General features: G+C 38.6%; 1 protein-coding gene across 1 annotated transcript; it reads right to left on the reverse strand.

The window, feature by feature from the left end:
• Window positions 1-6,007: 6,007 nt before the first annotated feature.
• On the reverse strand, window positions 6,008-19,371 carry syt13 (synaptotagmin XIII). Its single transcript, XM_057327588.1, has 6 exons — window positions 18,980-19,371; window positions 16,625-16,829; window positions 15,884-16,021; window positions 12,481-12,797; window positions 9,045-9,168; window positions 6,008-8,822 (listed from the first exon to the last, which is right to left on the reverse strand). Exons 1-6 carry the CDS (start codon window positions 19,139-19,141, stop codon window positions 8,518-8,520), a joined length of 1,251 nt encoding a protein of 416 aa, XP_057183571.1. The 5' UTR covers window positions 19,142-19,371; the 3' UTR covers window positions 6,008-8,517.
• Window positions 19,372-20,662: the final 1,291 nt, after the last annotated feature.

The following is a 20,662-nucleotide window of genomic DNA, read 5'->3' on the forward strand; positions in this document are numbered from 1 at the left end:
ACCGGGCGTGCCTCAGCCAGGGATTCAGGATGACACTACAGAACACTGGCTAAAATTTGGTGGTTAATTGACTCACTTTAATGCGACGGATAGGAAGCAGTTAAAGGAATCTAGTGATTCCTAAATAAATTCTTTAAAAATCAGACAATGTGATTTTCTGGATTTTTTTTCTCATTCTGTCTCATAGTTGAAGTGTACCTATTATGAAAATTACATGCCTTTCTCATCTTTTTAAGTGGGAGAACTTGCTCAATTGGTGGCTGACTAAATACTTTTTTGCCCCACTTGTACACTTACAAAGAAAAATACAATTCTACACTGCCTCCCTAACTAAACAAAAACAGAGCAAACAGCAAAATAAAATGTTTCAAAAGAAAATGGCAACCCTTTTAATATCCATTCCTAGTGATAAATGTCATCAGATATAAAGTTCATTAAATGACTAAACATAAAAAAGAAAAAAAATCAAACTTAACTGTGTTGTATTAAAATATTTAAATTAGAGTTGACAAGTATCAAAATCCCCTTTGTTTTGTAGTGCAGCCGTAATCTCAAGCATTACACAGACACTTTGTTTTCTGCAAATAACCAGATTTTGTCTGCATTTTCCATGTTATTTTTTCACCATTCTGCCTGTCATGTTTGTTTTGGCCACTAGGAGTCCCCATTGTGTTCTGTTTTGATCCCTGTTTAATTTGAGTAGTTGTTTTCACCTGTGCCTTGTTTTCCCGTGTAGTACTTAAACCTTACTTTTTCCTCAGTTCCTTGCACTAAGTTTGTATTGTTAGACTCAACCTTGTTGTTCTACCCTGTGGACTATTGCTTGTTGCCTGTTCCCAGATGGATTACTTTTGTGACCTTTTTTGGTATGTGTTGTTCCCCTGGAACCCTGCCTTTTTTGAGTTTTTCTATTTTTGATCACAGGTTTTTTTGATTTTGGACTTGTGGATTTACCTCTCCACCTTTGGATTATTACTTTTGTGAAGACACTGCGTTTGCCTTTGGCCTTTTTTTTATTAAACTGGAATACTTAACCTGCTGTGTCTGCCTATATCTTCTGGGTTCATCTATCCACGTGGCTTGACTGGTGTAGTGACTATCCCTTACACCAGAGACCCGAGTTCGAGCCGGGTCTGACAGAAACTTAGTGCCACATGAACCCAGAGGCAGCCAGCTCACAGGAGATTCTTCTACACTGTCTCGCCACGAGGGGCGTTCCAACGCCACGAGGCCATGCTGGTACAACAGGAGACTTTAATGGCGCAACACTTCCAGCTATTGTCACAGATGCTGGAGTCCGTTCAACGATGTCGGATCGGCTTCCGCTGCGCTGCCGCTCAAGCCAGTCATCCAAGTCCCCATGGCATAAACCCCGGGGTGGAACCTCGCCTTCCACCACCTCAGCGATTTTCAGGTGACCCGAGTTCCTGTAAAGGCTTTTTAACCCAATGTTCACTCTCGTTTGAACTGCAGCCTTCCTCGTTTCCCACTGACTGGTCGAGGATAGCATTATACTCTATCACGTTGTCTGCAGTCGTCCAGGAAGCTACTAAATCTCCAACAGGGCCATCGCAGTGTGACTGACTACGCTATCCAGTTCCGGACGATTGCAGCGGGGAGCGGCTGGGATGATGAGGCACTCATGGCATGCTTCCTGAACGGTCTCTCTGGCTCAATTCAAGATGAACTTGCTACCCGGGAACCATCAGAAGGTCTCGAGCACCTGATCAAACTAGCTTCCCGCATTGACAACCGACTGAGAGAAAGGGAATTTCATCGCAGACCTCTCTGCCCATTCTCCACCGTCCCAGTCCTGAGTTCCATCCATCTCTCTCACAAGCACCTCCAGAACCCATGCAACTGGGAGTACCCGCCTCTCCCAGACAGAAAGAGACCGTCGGATGAGGGAACTTGCTGCCTGTATTGTGGCAGACCCGGCCATCTCCGTCATCCTGTCCCGAGCTTCAGGGAAACGCCCCAACCCGTGCAGACCAGGGAGAACTGTAACGGGGAATGTTGCACCTCCCATCGTCCAACTCCCGCTTCCTTCTTGCAGTCACCCTCTCCTGGGACAATCAAGAGCTACCCCTACGAGCGCTGGTGGACTCTGGTGCTGCAGGAAATTTTATGGACGGTACCTGGGCCAAAGAAAACACATCCCTACTGACTCTCTTACCTTTCCCTTGAAGGTCCTGCGCTGGATGGGAGACCTCTGGGGCCAGGCCTAGTTTCCCGAGCTACTACCCCTCTTCGCATGACTATCCTTCGACACAAGGAGATGATACGGTTTCATCTCATCCCCTCTCCCGAGTTCCCCCTCATTCTTGGATACCCCTGGCTCTGTGATCACAACCCGGACATTGACTGGGCTGTGGGGTCCATCAGCCAGTGGGGCCCCACGTGCCATGCCAGATGCCTATTCTCGAGTTCCCCTGACCCTTCTCCCGAGGTTCTAGAGTCCATTGATCTGTCCCAGTCCCCAAGTGTTACCATGACCTTAAGATGGTGTTCAGCAAACAGAAGGCCACCACGTTACCACCCCACAGGCTCTACGACTGCACCGTTGATCTGCTTCCAGGCACCTGCCCTCCCAGGGGCCGGATCTTTTCTCTGTCTCCGCCAGAACGGCTTGCTATGGATTCCTATATCCAGGATGCCCTAGCAGCGGGGTTGAATCAGAGACTTTTAATTGGTACTGGATTAAGAAATATATTTTTGCAAAAATGAGCAACTTGTTGTTGATGGTAATGTGTGTGCTGTTACAGATTCTCTTACTAATGTGCATTTAGTTGAATATAATGATATTAATTGATATCAGATGGTAATGTACACAGTACCAGATAACAATTACAATGATTCTGTTGCCAATGTGGAGTAATATGGTCTTTGGACCTGAGAAACATTGAGAGGTTTAAAATCAGAAGTTATCCGTGGTACGAGATAACTAATATAAGATGAGAAAGGCTTTTTACTTATCTAGCTTGCTGACAATTAAGTAATACGACAATTTAAAAGTTTTGGGCACCAATGATAAATTGCACACTATACGTTATATTTTTAAGCACTTGTATACCATATAAATTATGATACACATATTTTATTCCTGTTAGTTATAGTCTCCTGAGGTTACACAGAAGATGAGGAGGTGTGGGGCCCCAAAGGGGGGAATATATGGAGGAATTTCATGATATGTCTTTGTTTTTGATCATTATTCACTATGTATTGCTCTTCGTTTTAAACACATTTGTATGAGATTCTGAAAAGCACCCTGCACAGCTGTGTTTTTGATGTCTGGCAGTGTTTATGAAATCTGGGGACTTTTTCCGGCCCCAACCCTACAGTATGACCAAATCTGGGCATGTTCCGCCCCGTTACTATGACTATAATCTACATTGAGCAAGGCCACAGTTTTACCACAGGAGGTGAAGAAGGGGATACAGGTCATGATGACCATTACATAATTGTGGTGGGCGAGGATATATAAAAATATATTTTAAAAATTAGGTAATAGCCAGCCTACCACGAATAAATACGCACCTTGTTGCCTGGGATATATTGGTGGCAGAAAATAACAATTGGTTAATAAAAATAAGAGATAATGGGAATCTACCTGATTGGTTTTAGAAAGGACCACCTTTCAGACATTTTACTATAACTGTAGACTGAAAACACTTGGTTTTTAGATGACTTGGAACATCTCACTTTGTTTGACTCGAGCAAATAAAGTTAACCCCTTGACACCCGGACCTTCTTTGTCTGAGAGATTTTTTGAACTACAAGACTGATATTTTTCCACAACAGTATCTGACTGGATTGTATGGGATTTGTGAATGTCAGAAATGTGTATAAAGAAGGTAAATATTACATTTTAATTTCATGGTGAGTTTATTGTGTGAAAAAAACATCCTTTCAGTCTCCTGCACAAGCTTGGTTTCAGCACTGAAACTCAATCCGTTTGCTCTTCTGATGATCAATCTGCTAATCCTTTTCTGTTTTTCTCCTTTATCTCAGTTACCTTTCCCTTATCCTCTTATCCTTTACTTTTTGTCCCAGTTATTGATCTTTCTACTCTAGCAGCATTGATGTACCAGCCTAATTGTTTATGTTATAGTCAAGGACCTCTGCTTCTTGTGTCTGTTATAATGAGCGGATTAATGAGTGTAAAGAGACTTGAAGTGATCATTTAAAATCATGTTGTTCAAAGCAGAGTCACCCCTCTTTAAATTACAAACCTGTGTTGAATACAGAAAGAATCTGAATAACTCAGCCTTTTCACATCACCGTGGCAACATGGATCCATCTGACCCAGGAGAGTTTGAGAGGGGAGAGACAGGGCAGATTGGACATGCGCACGACACTGTCACTGCGAGCTGTGCTATATAAAAATGCACCAGCCTTCAACATGTTTGCAGGTTTAAATGTTTAGAGAATGCTTTTATATAACAATTCCAAAAGTCAAAGTATTGTTTTATTTGTTGTTTTTGCAGCATCTAATGATTCTGCTTTTTTGCTCTGGCTCTGTTTGTCATTGCCAGTGCCACAGTAATTCAACAACATTTACACTAAACAGACCACATTGAGGAGAAAGAAAACAGAATGATGATGCTTGCTACAGTACAGGCAGTAATAATGTGTTTAATGTGTTTTCCTCTCCAGGGAGTAAAGCTCACAGAGCTAGTGGCAGCTTCCTTCATCTCAACTTCAGACAGAAACATTTTCTAGGTTTTTCCCTCCATTTATATTTCATGTGTCAGTTCTGTAAGAACTCCTCTCTGTGTAACCGAGGGAGTCAGGAGGGTGTGAAAGCAGTGTTTTTAGTGTTGTCCGTGCTTTTGTTATAATGGTAATGCAGTATAATTATGTGGTTTTACAACAGAAGACAATAATGAAAACTCATTATTGTCTCTCATAATCAGGACGATAATGATTCTCTCTCTCTCGCTCTGTCCATTTTACACCTAATCAGAAACATACTTATGAATTCACAATTAACACTGAAGAACTTATTACGTTTATTATAATAATTTTAGCTCAGGCCGTGTAATATATCCAGCTGGTGGGAGTTTGTTTTTTATCAGATGGATTATATAAGAAGATCATCAGTGATGCATTGCAGTTACTGCTGGTGTGTCTTGTGATGTTTTCAACACTCACAAATAGCAAAAAGATTATTCTCATCCATTTAATTCCTGCTTCAATAAAGGCTACTGTGCCCTGCCCGCCCACTAATGCCACTATAGAAAACTATAAGAACTATTATGCAACCAGATAATAGGTGATATTATCCTCACTCCTTGACGTCACTCATTGTAGGCTACTCTAAGAACATTCAACATCCAATATATAGTGGCATTGGTACTTGCACACAGCACTGACTGCTCTTTTTTTTGTTGCTGCTAAGTAACCACCTTGTGTTATCTGTTTGCACATTCCTGTTCATGTAAATATTTACAGTTTACTTCTATCATAGACTATATATTACCTTTATCTTTATATTATTCATATTATCCTTTATATTATTTGTATTTGTCCTCGGAGCTGACCTGACCTACATTTCACTACTGGTTGTATATTCTCTAACTGTTCATGTGACAAATACAAATCTTGATATTTTTTCAAGCTGAAAACGTAACAAAGCAGAAGGAACGAGTATGTGAAGACCTGCTTTCCTTGCATATGTTAGTTGTATTTTTTTTACTGTGGCCAAATATATTGAAAAAAAAACATTTATCTCATTTATTTGTAATTCTGACCTCCCCCCCCCACAATCATACTTTATTAGTTTTGCTCTGAAGATTTTTTTTTTTAGAAAAAGATTAATAAAATAAACTATGCAGATTTATTTCCACAGCCTTCTTTGCCAATAATTGTGATCGTGCAGGAACGCATACTGCTTGTGGGTGGTGCAGTCTGTCACTTACTGATTGCGCTCATCTGTGCATGATTTGAAATCTAGAAAGAGACTAGTCATATCTGATATCATACCACACATACCAATCAACACATTTAGAGAAATTAATATTTATTTCACACCAAAACTATTTGTTTCACAAAAAGCAGCGACAGTGGCTTAAAAAGGAATAGGAACTGATTTCAGTATGAAATTCCTAGAGGGTTCAAAGTTATATGGATGGAACAGGTTTCAGTGATTATAACATATTACATATGCCATGCCTGCAAATGAACAAATACAGAAGTATTCTAAATTTGATCATGAGAGTTCTAACATGTAATTTGCAATAATCATGCCATATAAATCAAGAAGAAATGCCATGCAGCATTGAGAATTTGCACTGCTTAAGCTTATTGCTACCCAAGGAAACAATTTAAAAAATATCTTAAAAGCTTGAATTTGCTATCAAAATATTGTACAGATAACTGATATTTCTCTAATAACGAAGAAAATTATCAGCAATTAAAACATTGCACAGAATTTAAAAACCTGCATGAGTGCATCGCCCTTCCTTATAGGTTGATGATATCAGATTCAATAAAATTATGATCGGTTCCTATTGAAGATTATAGTGTTACCAGATCACACAAAACGAATAACAGTAAAACACACATAATAAATACTTTAGTAAATATCCAGTGTGACTGAGCTAAAAACTCCCATAGAGCTGCTATTTGGTTCTAGCATATTACTGTTTATGCATGTGTCAGTGTATATCCAAGAAGCACAAAATATACATATGTATAGTTTGGTTTTGGCATTGGATGAAATAGCAGCTGTGGTGAGTATCTGTGTTTGATCATTGTCACTTACATTTGAAAAAAGCCATTTGCTGTTCATTTATAGACCTAATAAGATTTGCAATCTGAGTGTTCTCATCACGATCACTGAACCTGCATCCTGCAAAAAAACTTGACTGTTTTCACAGTGGAAATGTTAATATCACCACTATAGCTTGCAGAAACATGATTCAGTCATACATTTACAAAACAATTAGAAGAATAAGCCACACAGACATATATTAGATTTTTTATTCTATAAGAACCATGCACCTTTAGACAAATAAAGCTGCCCTTATGAGACCCTGTAGATTAGGCTAATGAAGTGATGTATTATTAGTATAGGGTGTATAGATGAGTATAGGGTAAATAGCTATATTCTACAATTGGTGGCCATTGTTGTGTTAATGTTAAAGCCACAATATGGAAGAATTTTGTTATGAAATATCCAAAAATCACTTGCACAGTGTGATATATTACATGCAGTTGTGTACTTACATTATCCCAAATGTTCCCAAGAATGTGCAAATCCAGAGAAATTCCTATTTAAAATAATGACCCGTCCCTTGTCTCTCTTGTATTTGTCGCATATCAGTGACTTAATATCTGGTGCTCCGCACTACCCTCAGTTTCCGGTTGTAGAAACTAGAGGCAACACGCAAATGCGGAAGTGGTTATACAGCATCTAGGATGCAGCATCTGTTGTTCTGTTATTATGGATCACGTTTACTCTTTGGCGAATAAAGGAAACCCAAAAAAGTCTAAACGTAGGCCAAACGAGGCAAGCAGGCTTATGGACAAACGAAGAAATAAAACAAGGATTAATATCAGCGTGGAGTTTTCTAAATGGAGAGAGCTTCGCGACCAACTTGGACTGGACAGAGACTCCGCTCTCACATGTGTTTTAATAGACAGGTAAGCACATTTTTTTTATTGTACACGAAATACTCATGCACAGATTATTTGAATAGTTATGAATGCAGTTACCCTATGAAATACAGTATATGTTGCACAAAAATATGTAGCCAATAACGTTACTTGTAAATGCTGTGGGTTCATTCCAATTTACTTTTTAAACGACGACTGCATGACTGTTTTAAACATGTAAAACTGTGTAGCATTACGCTGCCAAATCAATGGACAATGTCCAATATCAGTCGCGGGCTAACGTAGCATTACATTCCACGTTTCTTGCAAGCTAATTCATTACGATGACATAAAATAAAATTTATTAATTACCTCGTGCATGAATATGATGATCTCCATACGCCTCTGGATGGTGAAAACGACATGTCCATAATTCCACTCTCCTACATCACCTCATTTAGCTTCGCCTTTTGTTGTCGTTTCGAAAGTGCGCCATCTAGCGGTGCAAATATTCCATATTGTGGCTTTAATGATGTCCTATTTTGTGATAAATTATGAGAAAGTTATCTGTCAAACCTGGTGAGATGCAGTGGTCTGACCTTTCCCCGATCGGATTCATATGTTTCCTCACATTGAAGGTCGCTTTTCAATCCATTTTGTGTATAGCAGTTGTATTGGGAGATTAGACTCCACATCACACCAATTTATAGTAGCACTGAGTATTTAAAACACACTGACAACAACACCAAAGGTAAATGCAGCACTGCTTACATGAAAACACTCTACTACCGTTTAATAATATTAGTACTGTAGTGACTGTCTTCTTTTATCTTTACCCTGACCTCTGCAGAGAACTTAGTTATTAAGTTATTGAGTATTTAGGTAGTGCCTGAATGTGGTGGTTTTCAATAATCAAAATTAGGCATACAGAGGATGCCACATAGCAATTTGCTTGCGTGGATTATCTAGCATCTGTTTCCAGTGCTGCAGGCCTGTGCCGGAGGTGTGGATACCCAGCGTGCAGCGGCCCAGAGGGAGCAGGGTGCCGGGGCTGGCCAGGTTCAGTACCTCCAACTCAATGCTGGATTTAGGCAGTAGCTCGCTGGGCAGTTCCAGCATCATCATCTCGTTCCAGACCGGATTAATCTTGTGCTTCACCCGCCGCGTCTGCTTCTTCTTCAGCTTGGTATTTTGATGTTTCAGAGTCAGCTTTACTGACAGATCTATGAGAGAAAATACAGAGAAGAATACTATTATGGTCATTACAACTAAAAATGTTGATCTAACTGTTGAATATGATCTATATCTCATAACTGAAAAGACAGAACATCTTTTTATTTTGCATCAATAGCAGTTGATTTACATAACAGTTTTTATTGTTTAAATTGAGCTGGCTGACAGTCATATTATGGTGGTAGACTATGTACATATTTATGCGGTAATACCTATGTTGTCTTTAAGTTTGTCTGACAGAAGTCCTCTAGCCTTCATTACAACCACTCCAAGTCTATTGGCCGCTGGTAAATAACTGAGCGACAACAATAGCTCTCCCGCTGATGATGTCACTTCCTGTAAGTCAAAGACGATGTAAGTTTGGGTCAAACTATTAAGATCAAAAATTTTCTTGGCACCATTAAACAACAGGATTGTCACATACATAATGCTACATATTCTTCATAAATGGACACATGAAAATTAAAATAAAATAACTATTTTATGTTCTATAAAGAGGCATCCCTTCTCCATTAATTGGGTATTATTGCTTTAGGATTGTGCATTTTATTTCACAGAAATCCTACAAAGTGTGTCGTCTCCAAAAAAACGCGTCCTTTTTTTGTCACATCCATAACGCATGTTTATTTCCCTTTTTTAAAATAGAAAATTTGTTCATAGACTGACATTTTTTTATGTTTAGACTCTATCAACAAGGGTTTAGTAAATTATAAACAGATGGTTCAATATATTTGTAACAAATTCATTCCCTGAGCATTTTTATGTCACGTCCATAACGCAAGTGACATTTTCTTTCAAAAAGTTAATGTAATCTGGTGCTTTTGAATCAGCACTGACACAACAGAATTTCTCAAATCGTCATTATGCCAGTTATGTGATAAACGGTCAATGGAATAATGTGGTAGGTTTTTTGGTGTTAGCCTATAGTGATGGTCATAGAAATAAATATTGGAAAGCTTAATTAAATTACGCTTTTAAAAAGTAGATCAAGGTCTTGCTCTCATTAACAATAGCTCCATTCTGAATAATCAAATATGAATCATGCACGAGATAAAAGCTTTGTGCGTGGGTCAGAACAGTCCTATATTTCCTGTGCTTAAAGGGGTGTGATGAACAAATAATTTTAAGTGGTGCCCATACATTTTCTCCCTTATAGTCCTGGCCCATTGCACTCATACATATTGGCAAATACCTCTCTCAGGTAGCTATTTGGCTTTATTTCTCTCTCTCTCTCTTTTGCTCGCTCCCTTTCTCTGCAGTCTAAAGGTAGTTAGCAATTCCAGGCACGTCTGTGTGTGTGTGTGTGTCTTGGAACTGGATCTCCTCTGGGAGGTGTGATGACGCAGATAAAGATTCCCAGCTCTGGAGGTCTATGACATCATAAACTCCTCAGACAACACTGTGGGTGGAATGAATGTGTGTTCGAATATATGAGATCTGGAACCCAAGAGATTCGAAGCACACAAGGTGGGGATGGAGAGGACATATTCAAAAATAAATACTCTCACAATTATTCTCTACCATCTCTTGTGCATGCGCAGTATAAACTGCACTGTAAATCCTCTGAGCTATTTCTATTCTTTTGTCAATATGTGCACTTTGCACTTGTGAAGATGATTCAGAAACGGGTACGTAAACACACTAGCATCCCATAATACACCGTTCATCTCACACCAAGTGTGTGACCATGGCAACATCTCATAGTAATGAGGTGCGGTTGTGCATGCATGCGTGTGTGGCTGTGTCCGAAAGCTTTGGCAGCTGACCCGCTGCCTCACTGCTATGTAAAACTACAGATAAAAGAAAAGTACAGATATTTAGGACAATAATAATCATTAAAGAAATGTTGCACACAAATGTGGGAAACATAAAATTCTCACATGTTCATATAAATAAACTTACTGCTAAATGTTTTCAAAACCTTAAAACATGGTATAGAGTAAAGTTGTGGGCATGTGCACGTGCGTGTGTGAGCGAGCATCAATTCAATTCAAACTCCAGTATGACTCACTGGCTGACTTTTCCCTCTCTCAGAAGACCACTAGCCTACTAATTTGTAAAGGTCACACAATGTCCTTTGATATCTTTCTCCTCGATCTGCCAGTATATAATAAGCATTGCCCATACAGCTTCGATTCAATTACTTGCTATGTTTATTCCAAGGTCATAAACTACCAACACCTGAGACAGATACAGCCTCCTCAGGGCTTTATTGTTTACCCATAAATTTGACCTGCAAATCGATCTTTCTTCTCACGAAATTGATCTTTACTTCTATCCCACACAGTTTTTTTTATGAAACTATATGTTTTTTTACAGTTTTTTAATGATCGCTATGACAATTTTTTCAATACTTTTAACAATTTTGCTAAACTCTTAACACAGTTAGCACAACATCTGTCTGTGTAGACTATACAATTAACACATTTATTGTTGTTTTGACACAAAATGCATACAGTTAACACAAATTTAAAATGTTTGAACTTCTTTTACACACAAGCTCAACCAAGACCAAAACAATGTAATTTTACTGCCAAATTTTCATATGCTTTTACACTGTATGTCAGAACAGATAACATCATGTTCTGAACCTAACTTGTAGGCTAAAGTCAAAGTGAACAGCTGTATATATATATTGTGAACTGAAACACAAATATGCCCCCTGTATTTTATTCCATTGCTAATGAGAATCAACTGATCAAAGTTATGCAAATATATACATCACAGCTGAACACTGCCAGGGGTGGATAAGGCATACCAAAAGATTCTTCCCAAGGTGCCTTGCCAGAGAAGATATCAGATGTGATGTGGATGAGAACATGTGGCCAAACGCAGAAGACCGGACCGATTAGATTACAGTTATTATTATTTTTTTATTATTCTTCGGTGGGTTTTTTTGTTTTTATATTCACATAATACAGTAAATGACAGCTATCTTGCATATTTTGTTTTCTTGCATTCTTGTTTTCTTTCTTGTTTTTCTAATGCAAATAAAGCCTTTACTGCAGCAATTCTGTCTCTGTCTCTTTTTTTCCCCACATAAACCGCTCATTCTATAAAGCTACTCTGAGATTGGTCATTCAATTTTTGTATTTAATTTCTACAGCAAAATAAACAAAATAAACCCAAATAGAAAAATAAACTGTACTGTAAAACACAATCTATGATCAATGCAATATACTCTCTATTTTATAAGGTCAGACCTGACACCTAAAACAATGCAGATTCTGTAATTCCATTTGATGTTAGTGTTTTTATGATATTGTGCTATGATTGATTAAATGTTCCTGTTGGAAGATAACATTTATTAGTGTTTTGGATTAATAATTTGATTTTGAGACATGTTTGCAGTGTTTTTGTAGATGTAGTGTATTGTGTTAGTATATTATTGTAATTTGAAAATTAGTGTTGGAGTTTAGTTTGCAATGTGTGATTTTGAGCACGAAATTAACTGTTTTGTCAATTGTGTGTTGTAGGTGTGTTGGTGCGTTGGTGCGTTAAGAGTTTAGGAAAATTGTTAGAAGTATTGGAAAATATGTCATAGCGATCGTAAAAAAACTGTAAAAGACCTGAATGACTATGATTGGTGTTAGCTGTATTTCTTAGATGAATTTAATGATGTCAAATGTGCTAAGGAATGTTTCTCACCTGCTTGGGTGGCTGTAAGTCAACCCAGCAGTCAGCGTCCAACATCATGCTCACATCAGCCAGTTTAAAGCGCATTGTGCCCAGAGTGGAATTATGGGAAAATCGATCACAGCAATGAAGGGAGAGGGCCACCTCTCCATCTAGACCACCAGGTCCCTGTGTGCCATCCAAGGGCAGAGCAAACACTAGCTCCTCACCCCACTGTACCCGTGCTGCCAACTTGTGGACTGCTGTCTGGGAGTGCTTTTGCTCTTTAGAGATACGCACACATCCTGATATATAGCCTTCACATCCTGAATCCACTGAAATGTTCTCCGCTGCATTAAAATGGTGAGAGAAAGGAAAATGAGAGGATTTAAATGTTAACATGGAGTAGAATGACAAATCAATCTGCATGAATCTCCTCCGGGCCAAAGAAGCACCAAACATCACTTATTCTTTCTTTGTGACTCCTCACTTTTCATCTCAGCCAGGAAGATTGATCTTACTTTTTTCTCTTTCTCTCTGTATGAGCAGACTAGAGGTTTTGAGAAGCAGATTTACTCTCATTACTGATAATGATGCGTATCAATCACGGATGCAACTATTGAAATGGTAATTCTGTGATTAAGAGGTTTTAAGCTGCATGAAAGAGTGCTTTATTCCTCCCAAACATTGGTTTAATGACAGGGAGGATTGCTGTTGCAGTCTCATAAACTGCTGTATGAGTCCTCTGCTCCACACACACGACACACCTGGCTGAACCATGAAAGGATTGAAGTATGATAGGAAGATACAGTTCAGAAATCCTCTAAGAATCATCAGTTTTGTAATTTGTGTTTTAAAAATTCTCTTTTTACTAGATATTATTATGAAGTGACAAAAAAACGAAAACATATTGAATTTAAATATTAAGAAAAAGATGTGAAACATCCCCTTTTTGACAGCACTGATGCGTACTTTTAGTTGTTTCATGATGATTCTTAAGCCGCGGTCAGACTTGACGTTTCCTTCCATTGTCTTCCATTCATACGCATGCGAATGCGACGGACCAGAAACGCTATCCCATCAGAAGATATTTTGCGGCTCTCACTAAATCCTTGGTGTTTCGAGTCAGATCTGTGGGCGTGGCTTGTTGATTTTGACTAAATTCTTGCTGTTTCGAGTCTTATGAAACCGGGGTTCGAATTGAGGGGGGGCTGGGGCAGTCCCGGACCCCTCATAAGCCTTAAGGGACCTCTCATAAGGTCTAAAATAGTGAACTTGGGGGTCCCCTGGTTTTTCATTAAAACTCGACAACTAAAAACACAAAATAATTTTTTTGTCAAATTATCATGCTAAAACAAAACACTTCCTCTCATATTGAAAGCGTTTATCTTAAAACTTTACAGTTAGCCTAGTATAATTTTGATGTGCAAGTCTTTCTTTATGTACGATGTTATCTCACATTGTCAAAACAGATGAGACGCGGTACTGAGCCACTAAAGGGACATACAGGTGGTGGAAAAATAGGAAAGGGAGTGAAAATATTTTAAATATTTTGCTCTCCCCAACATTGCGTTCCTTTGCAAAACTTTTGCGTTTCCCAAGAATATTTTTCTTTCCCTCAGAAAACTTTCACATTCCCCAGAGATTATTTTGCGCTCCCTTCTGCAAACATGAGCTCTGACTTTGACCAGAAGGCTTCTGCTTTTGCCCACAGGAATGACATTCGTTTTTCTTATTCTGCATTGGTTCATATGGATTATTTTCATATACTTGGATCTACATTATCAGGAGATGAATCACGTTTAAAACGCTCATACGCTTCTGCATGAGGTGATGCCTCTCCCTCACTGGCTCCAATTACTTTTTTTTATATTCCAAAAAAAGGGAACAGCACCGCATTACAATAATATAAAGAACAAGAATCAAAGGACAAGAAAAAAATAAGGAAAATAAGAGGACAGGAAAATCTCAATTAGTAAGAAAATGTTATCATACATTTTGAAAAACTTGTTATTCTTATGGCTATAAATAAGTTTAAGAGATTTTACAATGAGTGAAATCTCAGCAAGAAAGACATCAAACCTAGGCAAAATCTTATTAAAAAAATCTAGGCTACAACGCAAAATAAAAAAAATAACAGCAAGATCGAAAGCATGGTCACAGCAAAAAACAAAGAAATATGTCTTTTAATCTCTCCCTCATGTGGATCTCTTTTAATGGATTATCAACATGTTAACGACATTTATGCGTGTAATGTGGTCAAATTATTAAAATGATACAAACTATCAAGTGATTGATGCTTGTACTGGCAGCTCCATTTTTTTTTTGAAGACTGGTTAGGGGACCCCCAAGAGCCTTGACACAATTCGAACATTGTATGAAACCCTTACTAAACTACCTATGATTCGTAAACTTGCCAAAAAAACACGGCTGCGTGATGACATCAGACTCGAAACACCAAGGATTTAGGCTCCAGTCACATTGCAGTTTTAGTATGCAACTATTTGTACATGCAGCTGCAAATATGGGCGGGGAGCAGAATATGAGGAAATTAGCGCAAGAATGGAGGATCACGCCCTGAGGAGAGAAACGTCACGCCGTGACGAATCCATCTGGTCGCACGTGCTCACGTGATGCGAATTCTCAGGTCAGACCGTCAGAGTTCACCAAACTTGAACTTTGGAACGCAGCGGCATGCGCAACTTCGCAGCAGAAGCTTGCGTTTCTAGTCTGTCGCATTCGCATGCGTATGAATGGAAGTCAATGGAGCAAAAAGACATCTGTGATCGCGGCTTTAGTGAGAGTCGATATTTCGCTGCGTAGCAAAGTTCAAGTTTGGTGAACTCTGCCTGCGAATTCGCGTCACGTGAGTGCGTGAGACCAATAGAAGATCAAAACGTCACAGGTTGACCTCTCGGTACAGAAATGTAATCTTTAAAAATATATATTTTTACATGCTCACTAAACTTTCTGTAAAAGATTTTGCACTCAAGATTTGCAGTGTGGACTTATACAAGTGCTCTGTTCAGACTGTGACCCTGTGATGATGCCACCACACAGCTCCTGGCTCAAATCTAGTAAATACTGAAAACTTTATCTTACATATCGCTGCTGTCCTTCTGAAACCTTGTATCTCCATATTTTTACTTGATTTTTTTTTGTTGGCATAATTATTATTGGTTAACCTTTATGTTTGTCACTGGGTTTTGCAAATATCTAACCAATAAAAAGTGTTTAAAAGTGCGTGTCAACTTTGACAACACAGTGTTGAATCAAGCACAATGTTTTTCCATTTCCTGAAAAACAGCGAATTTGGACATAGAAGGTTTTGGAAGGACAGCAGTGATATTTATGTGTTATGTGAGATGCATAAATCTTTGCACCCCTCTATAAAATTGTGAAACTGTACAATTATACCATATGTGAATTGGGTTACCCTCAACAATGTTGATGTGCAGCTCTCCACTCTCTTTGTGCAGGCTAATGGAGAAGTGCAATTTGGGATACAGGATGGAGTTACTTGTCGTCATAACACCAGTTTGCTCAGAAACGCAGGGTGTCTCATCTGCAGAGGCTGATATACAGGAAAAGAATATGAGTGTATCAATAAGGTATTGTGAGCACTTTCTGTTTTTCAATTATAAAGAAAAGCATGACATTCTCTTGTTAATGTAAATGTTGAATTCCTTAGAGAGAAGAAGTGACTGCTGGGTGGGTAGAAGTTTAGTCCTATTCACATAGAGAGACCTTGGTTATTCATTATCACAGGTACATAATTTGTAAGTAACCTTTACAAATTGTTACAGAAGCTGTGTGCTATGAGTAAGATCAATGTATGTCAACCACTATGATTATAGGAGCAGGTTTCACAATACGAAAAGGTTAGAAGTAGCCTCTGGGGAACATCTGTACAGAATTTAACAACATTAACGCATGCCACTACAAAATTTCATATTGCACCTATACCTAACCCATTAGTGGATTAGTGGAATTCTACAGATTTTTAAGGGTAGGATTGAATTCGTTCTTAGATTTACCAATATGGATGCAGTCTGAGTACAATAATCCGACTTCTCCTGGCTGAAATGGACTGAAATAAACAGCAGGTGCTGGTCACGCCTTATAGCCTCCCCCATTGTTTTAATATTCCATTCGATTTTAGCTGTCATTTCCATACCTTGCCGCGGGAGGGAGAAGACCTCATCACATCCTGTTGCCTGGTTACAGGTGTCGAGCTCGGCAGCAGATGTGTCGCCGGCAGCTCCATGATCTTTGTAGTTTATTACCTCTGGAGAAGGGACGGAAGGTTTGGGCCAGTATATTTTCGGGAACTTCAATGATACTTGAGGCTGGATCGGTTCCGTCAACTTTTGCACACTGAACTGAAATGTGTACATGAAGAAAGGAGTCAGAAAATAATGCTTGAAAAGCTAGAGAAAAAACAGTTTGATTGATTAGATATCTACTGGTGATAAAACAATGAGAATGTGCCTGGCCCTCGAGATCTTAAACCATTAACCAGATCCGATACTTTTTATAATGATGATGTGACGATGTAAAACCACTTATCTTGAACCATAGAACATCTGCAGTGAATACAGACTGACCTTGATAAACCTAAATTTTCTCCTCCCCAATAAAATTAAGATGTGCATGTAGGACTGGCTGAAAACACTCTGAATATTACTCCAGAGGAACTGAGAAAATAATTGAAAACAATACTCCAAACAGAAATCCAGAGAGCTGAATGTGGCCAGTCAATATTTTCTCATCTTTTGCATCCTTCATCAATAGAAATTCTTCTTTTATTTCATCACATCCTGGACATGTTACAACATCATAGATTTAACACTGAATGGCGAGTTTCACGTTTAATTAGAGTTTTGATGTGAAGCATCTGACATGAAAAACACAGGCGAGCATGAATGAAAAAATCAATAGCAGAGTGGGCAGTTATCAAGCTGAACGAGAGCGCAAAGAGAAAGGAGCAGACAGAATATGCTTATATTTCTCTCAGCTCCCTCATAAATGATTAATACCGGTGCAATGAGTACTCGCCTACTTTACAATATATGTCTGACCTTACATTAAATCTAGAGTTCAACACAGAAAAGCACTCAGCTCTGTTTTCATCTCCCATCTCCTAAATATTAATTTAAATGTTTTTCTAGATATAGCAGCAGCATTTACTGCACAGGTCTGCCTCTTTGGGATTTTTATTTCATTGCTCATATCCCTGAAAGAAAGAACTGAGATACTACTTACTGATTTAAAAAAAAATGGAGCTGAGACAAGGTTAACCAATGTACCCATGGCACTACTGTCACTTTAAGAAGATCAGCCCTAATAATAATAAAAGATTTGCTGAAAATAATTTTTGTTTTGTGTGCTTCGTGTTGATATTCCTTTCAGTTTTTCTGCTGCAAACAGATATTCTGATCTGAACAGGTGATTATTCATGACTGCTTATTTTTAGTCACAAACACTATGTGATTTGTGACTCTGGGCTGGTTCAAGGAAAGCTTGGCAGCTATACAAAGACATGACACAGAAGAGAAGTGTGTGAGTATGTATACACTTTTTAATCTCAAAAAGTGTTTGTGTATGAACGTCAGTAGAAATAATTCCTAAACAAATTATCTCTGATAAAAGCACTCTAGATACCACTCTAACAATAACAGTCTTTTTGTCTCACGCCTTCCCGTGTGTGGTTGCATTTGGCATGAACTGTCTGTTATTTGCGAATGTTCTTTGACACACAGAAGTTCTAGGAGAGAAAACAGCTAAAGTGAGTGATTTTCTTCATTTTTATATGTATGATATAATGATTTTGCTTCAGATATTCAAATTGATATGGAAAGAGTTATGTTGTGCTATACATGAAACAGATATACTGTATATTCCTACTTATGACCATTTTGTAAAATGAAGCTTCAGAACAGAATTAAATCTACTCTGTACATCTCTCAAAATTTATATATTTGTATATTTATACACTGCTGTCCCAGATTCGCTGAGATATTTTTTTAAACCTGCAGAACATTCTGCTGTATTTATGTATAAAATTTGCATACCATTTAGAGGCTATTACATGGATAAAAGATGGAGGTTCTCTACATTTTGAAGAGGAACTCATCCCACCCTTGAAATTCCCTCCCTGGTCCCCTGCATTCCGCCCCATTGCCAGCCCTGTATATATACACATATAAAATATAAGTCTATGATGTTTAGTCGATCAGCAAAAATATTCCAAACATATCGGAAAAGATACTTAGTCTCTTGTTGTATAAAAGCTTGAAATGTAATATCACTATTTGTGCCCGAGACTGAGCTAACCTGTGTTACGTAACCATCACTTCCATCCTTCCGCTCAGAGCGCATTCATTTTGGTCTGTACAACGTGTTCTTGGTTCTCACCTGTTTGTGATTCAGTTTCCTCTAATATCTGTTGAGTACATTTCTAGCTTTTGTACTTGTGTGTATTTAAATATCTGGATACTGGTCTGTCTGCGTGTGTAGGTTTGACTCTTACCTGCGTGAGAGTGTGCAGGATGCTTGGTTTGGCTTTCTCTGGGTCAGTGTCATCCCCAAGTTTCCCCTTCTTACAGCTCTTGCAAAGCAAGGAGAGACCACAAAGTGTCAGCACTCCAGACACAGTACCTAGTGTTGCCCCTAACAGCACTGTCGCAGACATGAGAATTCCCAGCCAGGAACAGACACCCAAACACACAGAATGAGGTGCAGAGGAGAGAACAGGAAAAAACAGGACAAACAATCCACTTCACTGATGTGCTTCCATGGTGAGGTAGGAGAAGGAGAGAGCAGATGCAGAGGAGAACTGGTCTAGAGAGGAAGACCTAGAGTGGCACGTGTGCTTCAGCATGTGTGTGTGTAATGTACTGTCTGGAACCAACTCCGCCAGAACAGGAGAGAGAGAGAGAGAGAGAGAGAGAGAGAGAGAGAGAGAGAGAGAGAGAGAGAGAGAGAGAGCGAGAGGTAATGAAAGGGGAGGGGTTTAGATTGCTGGCATCACCTCCTTATTAATAAGCTCAAGTCTGTCACAGCAGCCAAGCACCCCTCCCCACTATCACAAAAGTGGTTGTGCGTCATCTTTAACGTCAGAGCTGTGTGAACTCACCTTCACACACTGGGTGTGCTTTAGCAGAGCATCTAATGAATACAGGATGCAGGAATGTTTAAAATAAAAAATTCATAGAGTGAATCTATTGTACATGTATTATTTATTTACTTAGAACAAGTAAAGCATTTTTATGAATAAAATAATAAGGAATTCGAAATTTTCTAGAATTAGGAAAATATGCCAATAATAAAATTAGAGAAATCTTCAGGAAAATATCTGTAGTTTAGCTGATTATACTATAGTTCTATGATTTGGATGCTAGAAAAAACCCAGGGCTTGCATAGCTTTGGTCATGCTTTTCACTTGCTTTTGTGCATGTTAAAATACTTGAGAAGAGAGTTTATGATTTAACTAATTTTAAATGATATTCAGGCCCCATCCATTCCCCTATTTTTCGTATTTGCTTTTACAAACGACCACAAAGGAACAGCACAGAATACAGTACTATCCATCATGTAGGCCTACGTAGAATTTAATACAATCACTAATCAATAAACTGGGCATTTTATTCTGTTTGTTTATCATAAGGCCAGGTCTTCATTTTAAGTCACTAATTTATAGGTATATTTATTGATGTTTGCTGATGTCCTGTCTTTTCTTCAAAAACATATAGCTGTCCTATAGTTATAACACCGGTTGCATAAACATAGCCATGGTTTTAAGACATGTCTAAGAATTAGTCTGACTAACTGAAGTCAATTAAGAAAGACTGTTGCGTAAAATAAGCTCATGGTAGTCTTCAGTAAGACGGTCTAAATTGTAGAAAAAGTAAGACACTGAACAATTTAAAACAAAATGGCCGACAGTAGGCGCTAAACCCAGTTTTTCTTTTCTGAAAATATTGGCATATTAAGAGGAATACAATGCCGCCAAATCAACTTAAATGAACACATTTTGTGATTACAGTGCAAATAATCATAAAAACAAAGCTTGGACTACAGTAACTGAGAACATTAATAGTGTAAATCAGTTCAGATATTAGGATACATGAACACTTGTCACTGCGGTCAAGCCAGCCGCGGTTTGAAAATACACGGTCAAGCCAGCCGCCGTTTAGGTTCAGATGCGCGCTTA

The sequence above is a fragment of the Triplophysa rosa genome, unplaced genomic scaffold (assembly GCF_024868665.1).
Source record: "Triplophysa rosa unplaced genomic scaffold, Trosa_1v2 scaffold251_ERROPOS137759, whole genome shotgun sequence".
In the NCBI taxonomy this organism is placed as follows: Eukaryota; Metazoa; Chordata; class Actinopteri; order Cypriniformes; family Nemacheilidae; genus Triplophysa; species Triplophysa rosa.

Coding starts and splice junctions, on each gene's coding strand:
- syt13 (XM_057327588.1), bottom strand. CDS start 19,141: ATGTCTGCGACAGTGCTGTTAGGGGCAACACTAGGTACTGTGTCTGGA. Junction 16,022..16,624: donor CTTCTCCCTCCCGCGGCAAG/GTATGGAAATGA, acceptor CCTGTATATCAG/CCTCTGCAGATGAGACACCC. Junction 8,823..9,044: donor CAAACTTAAAGACAACATAG/GTATTACCGCAT, acceptor TTTCTCTCATAG/ATCTGTCAGTAAAGCTGACT.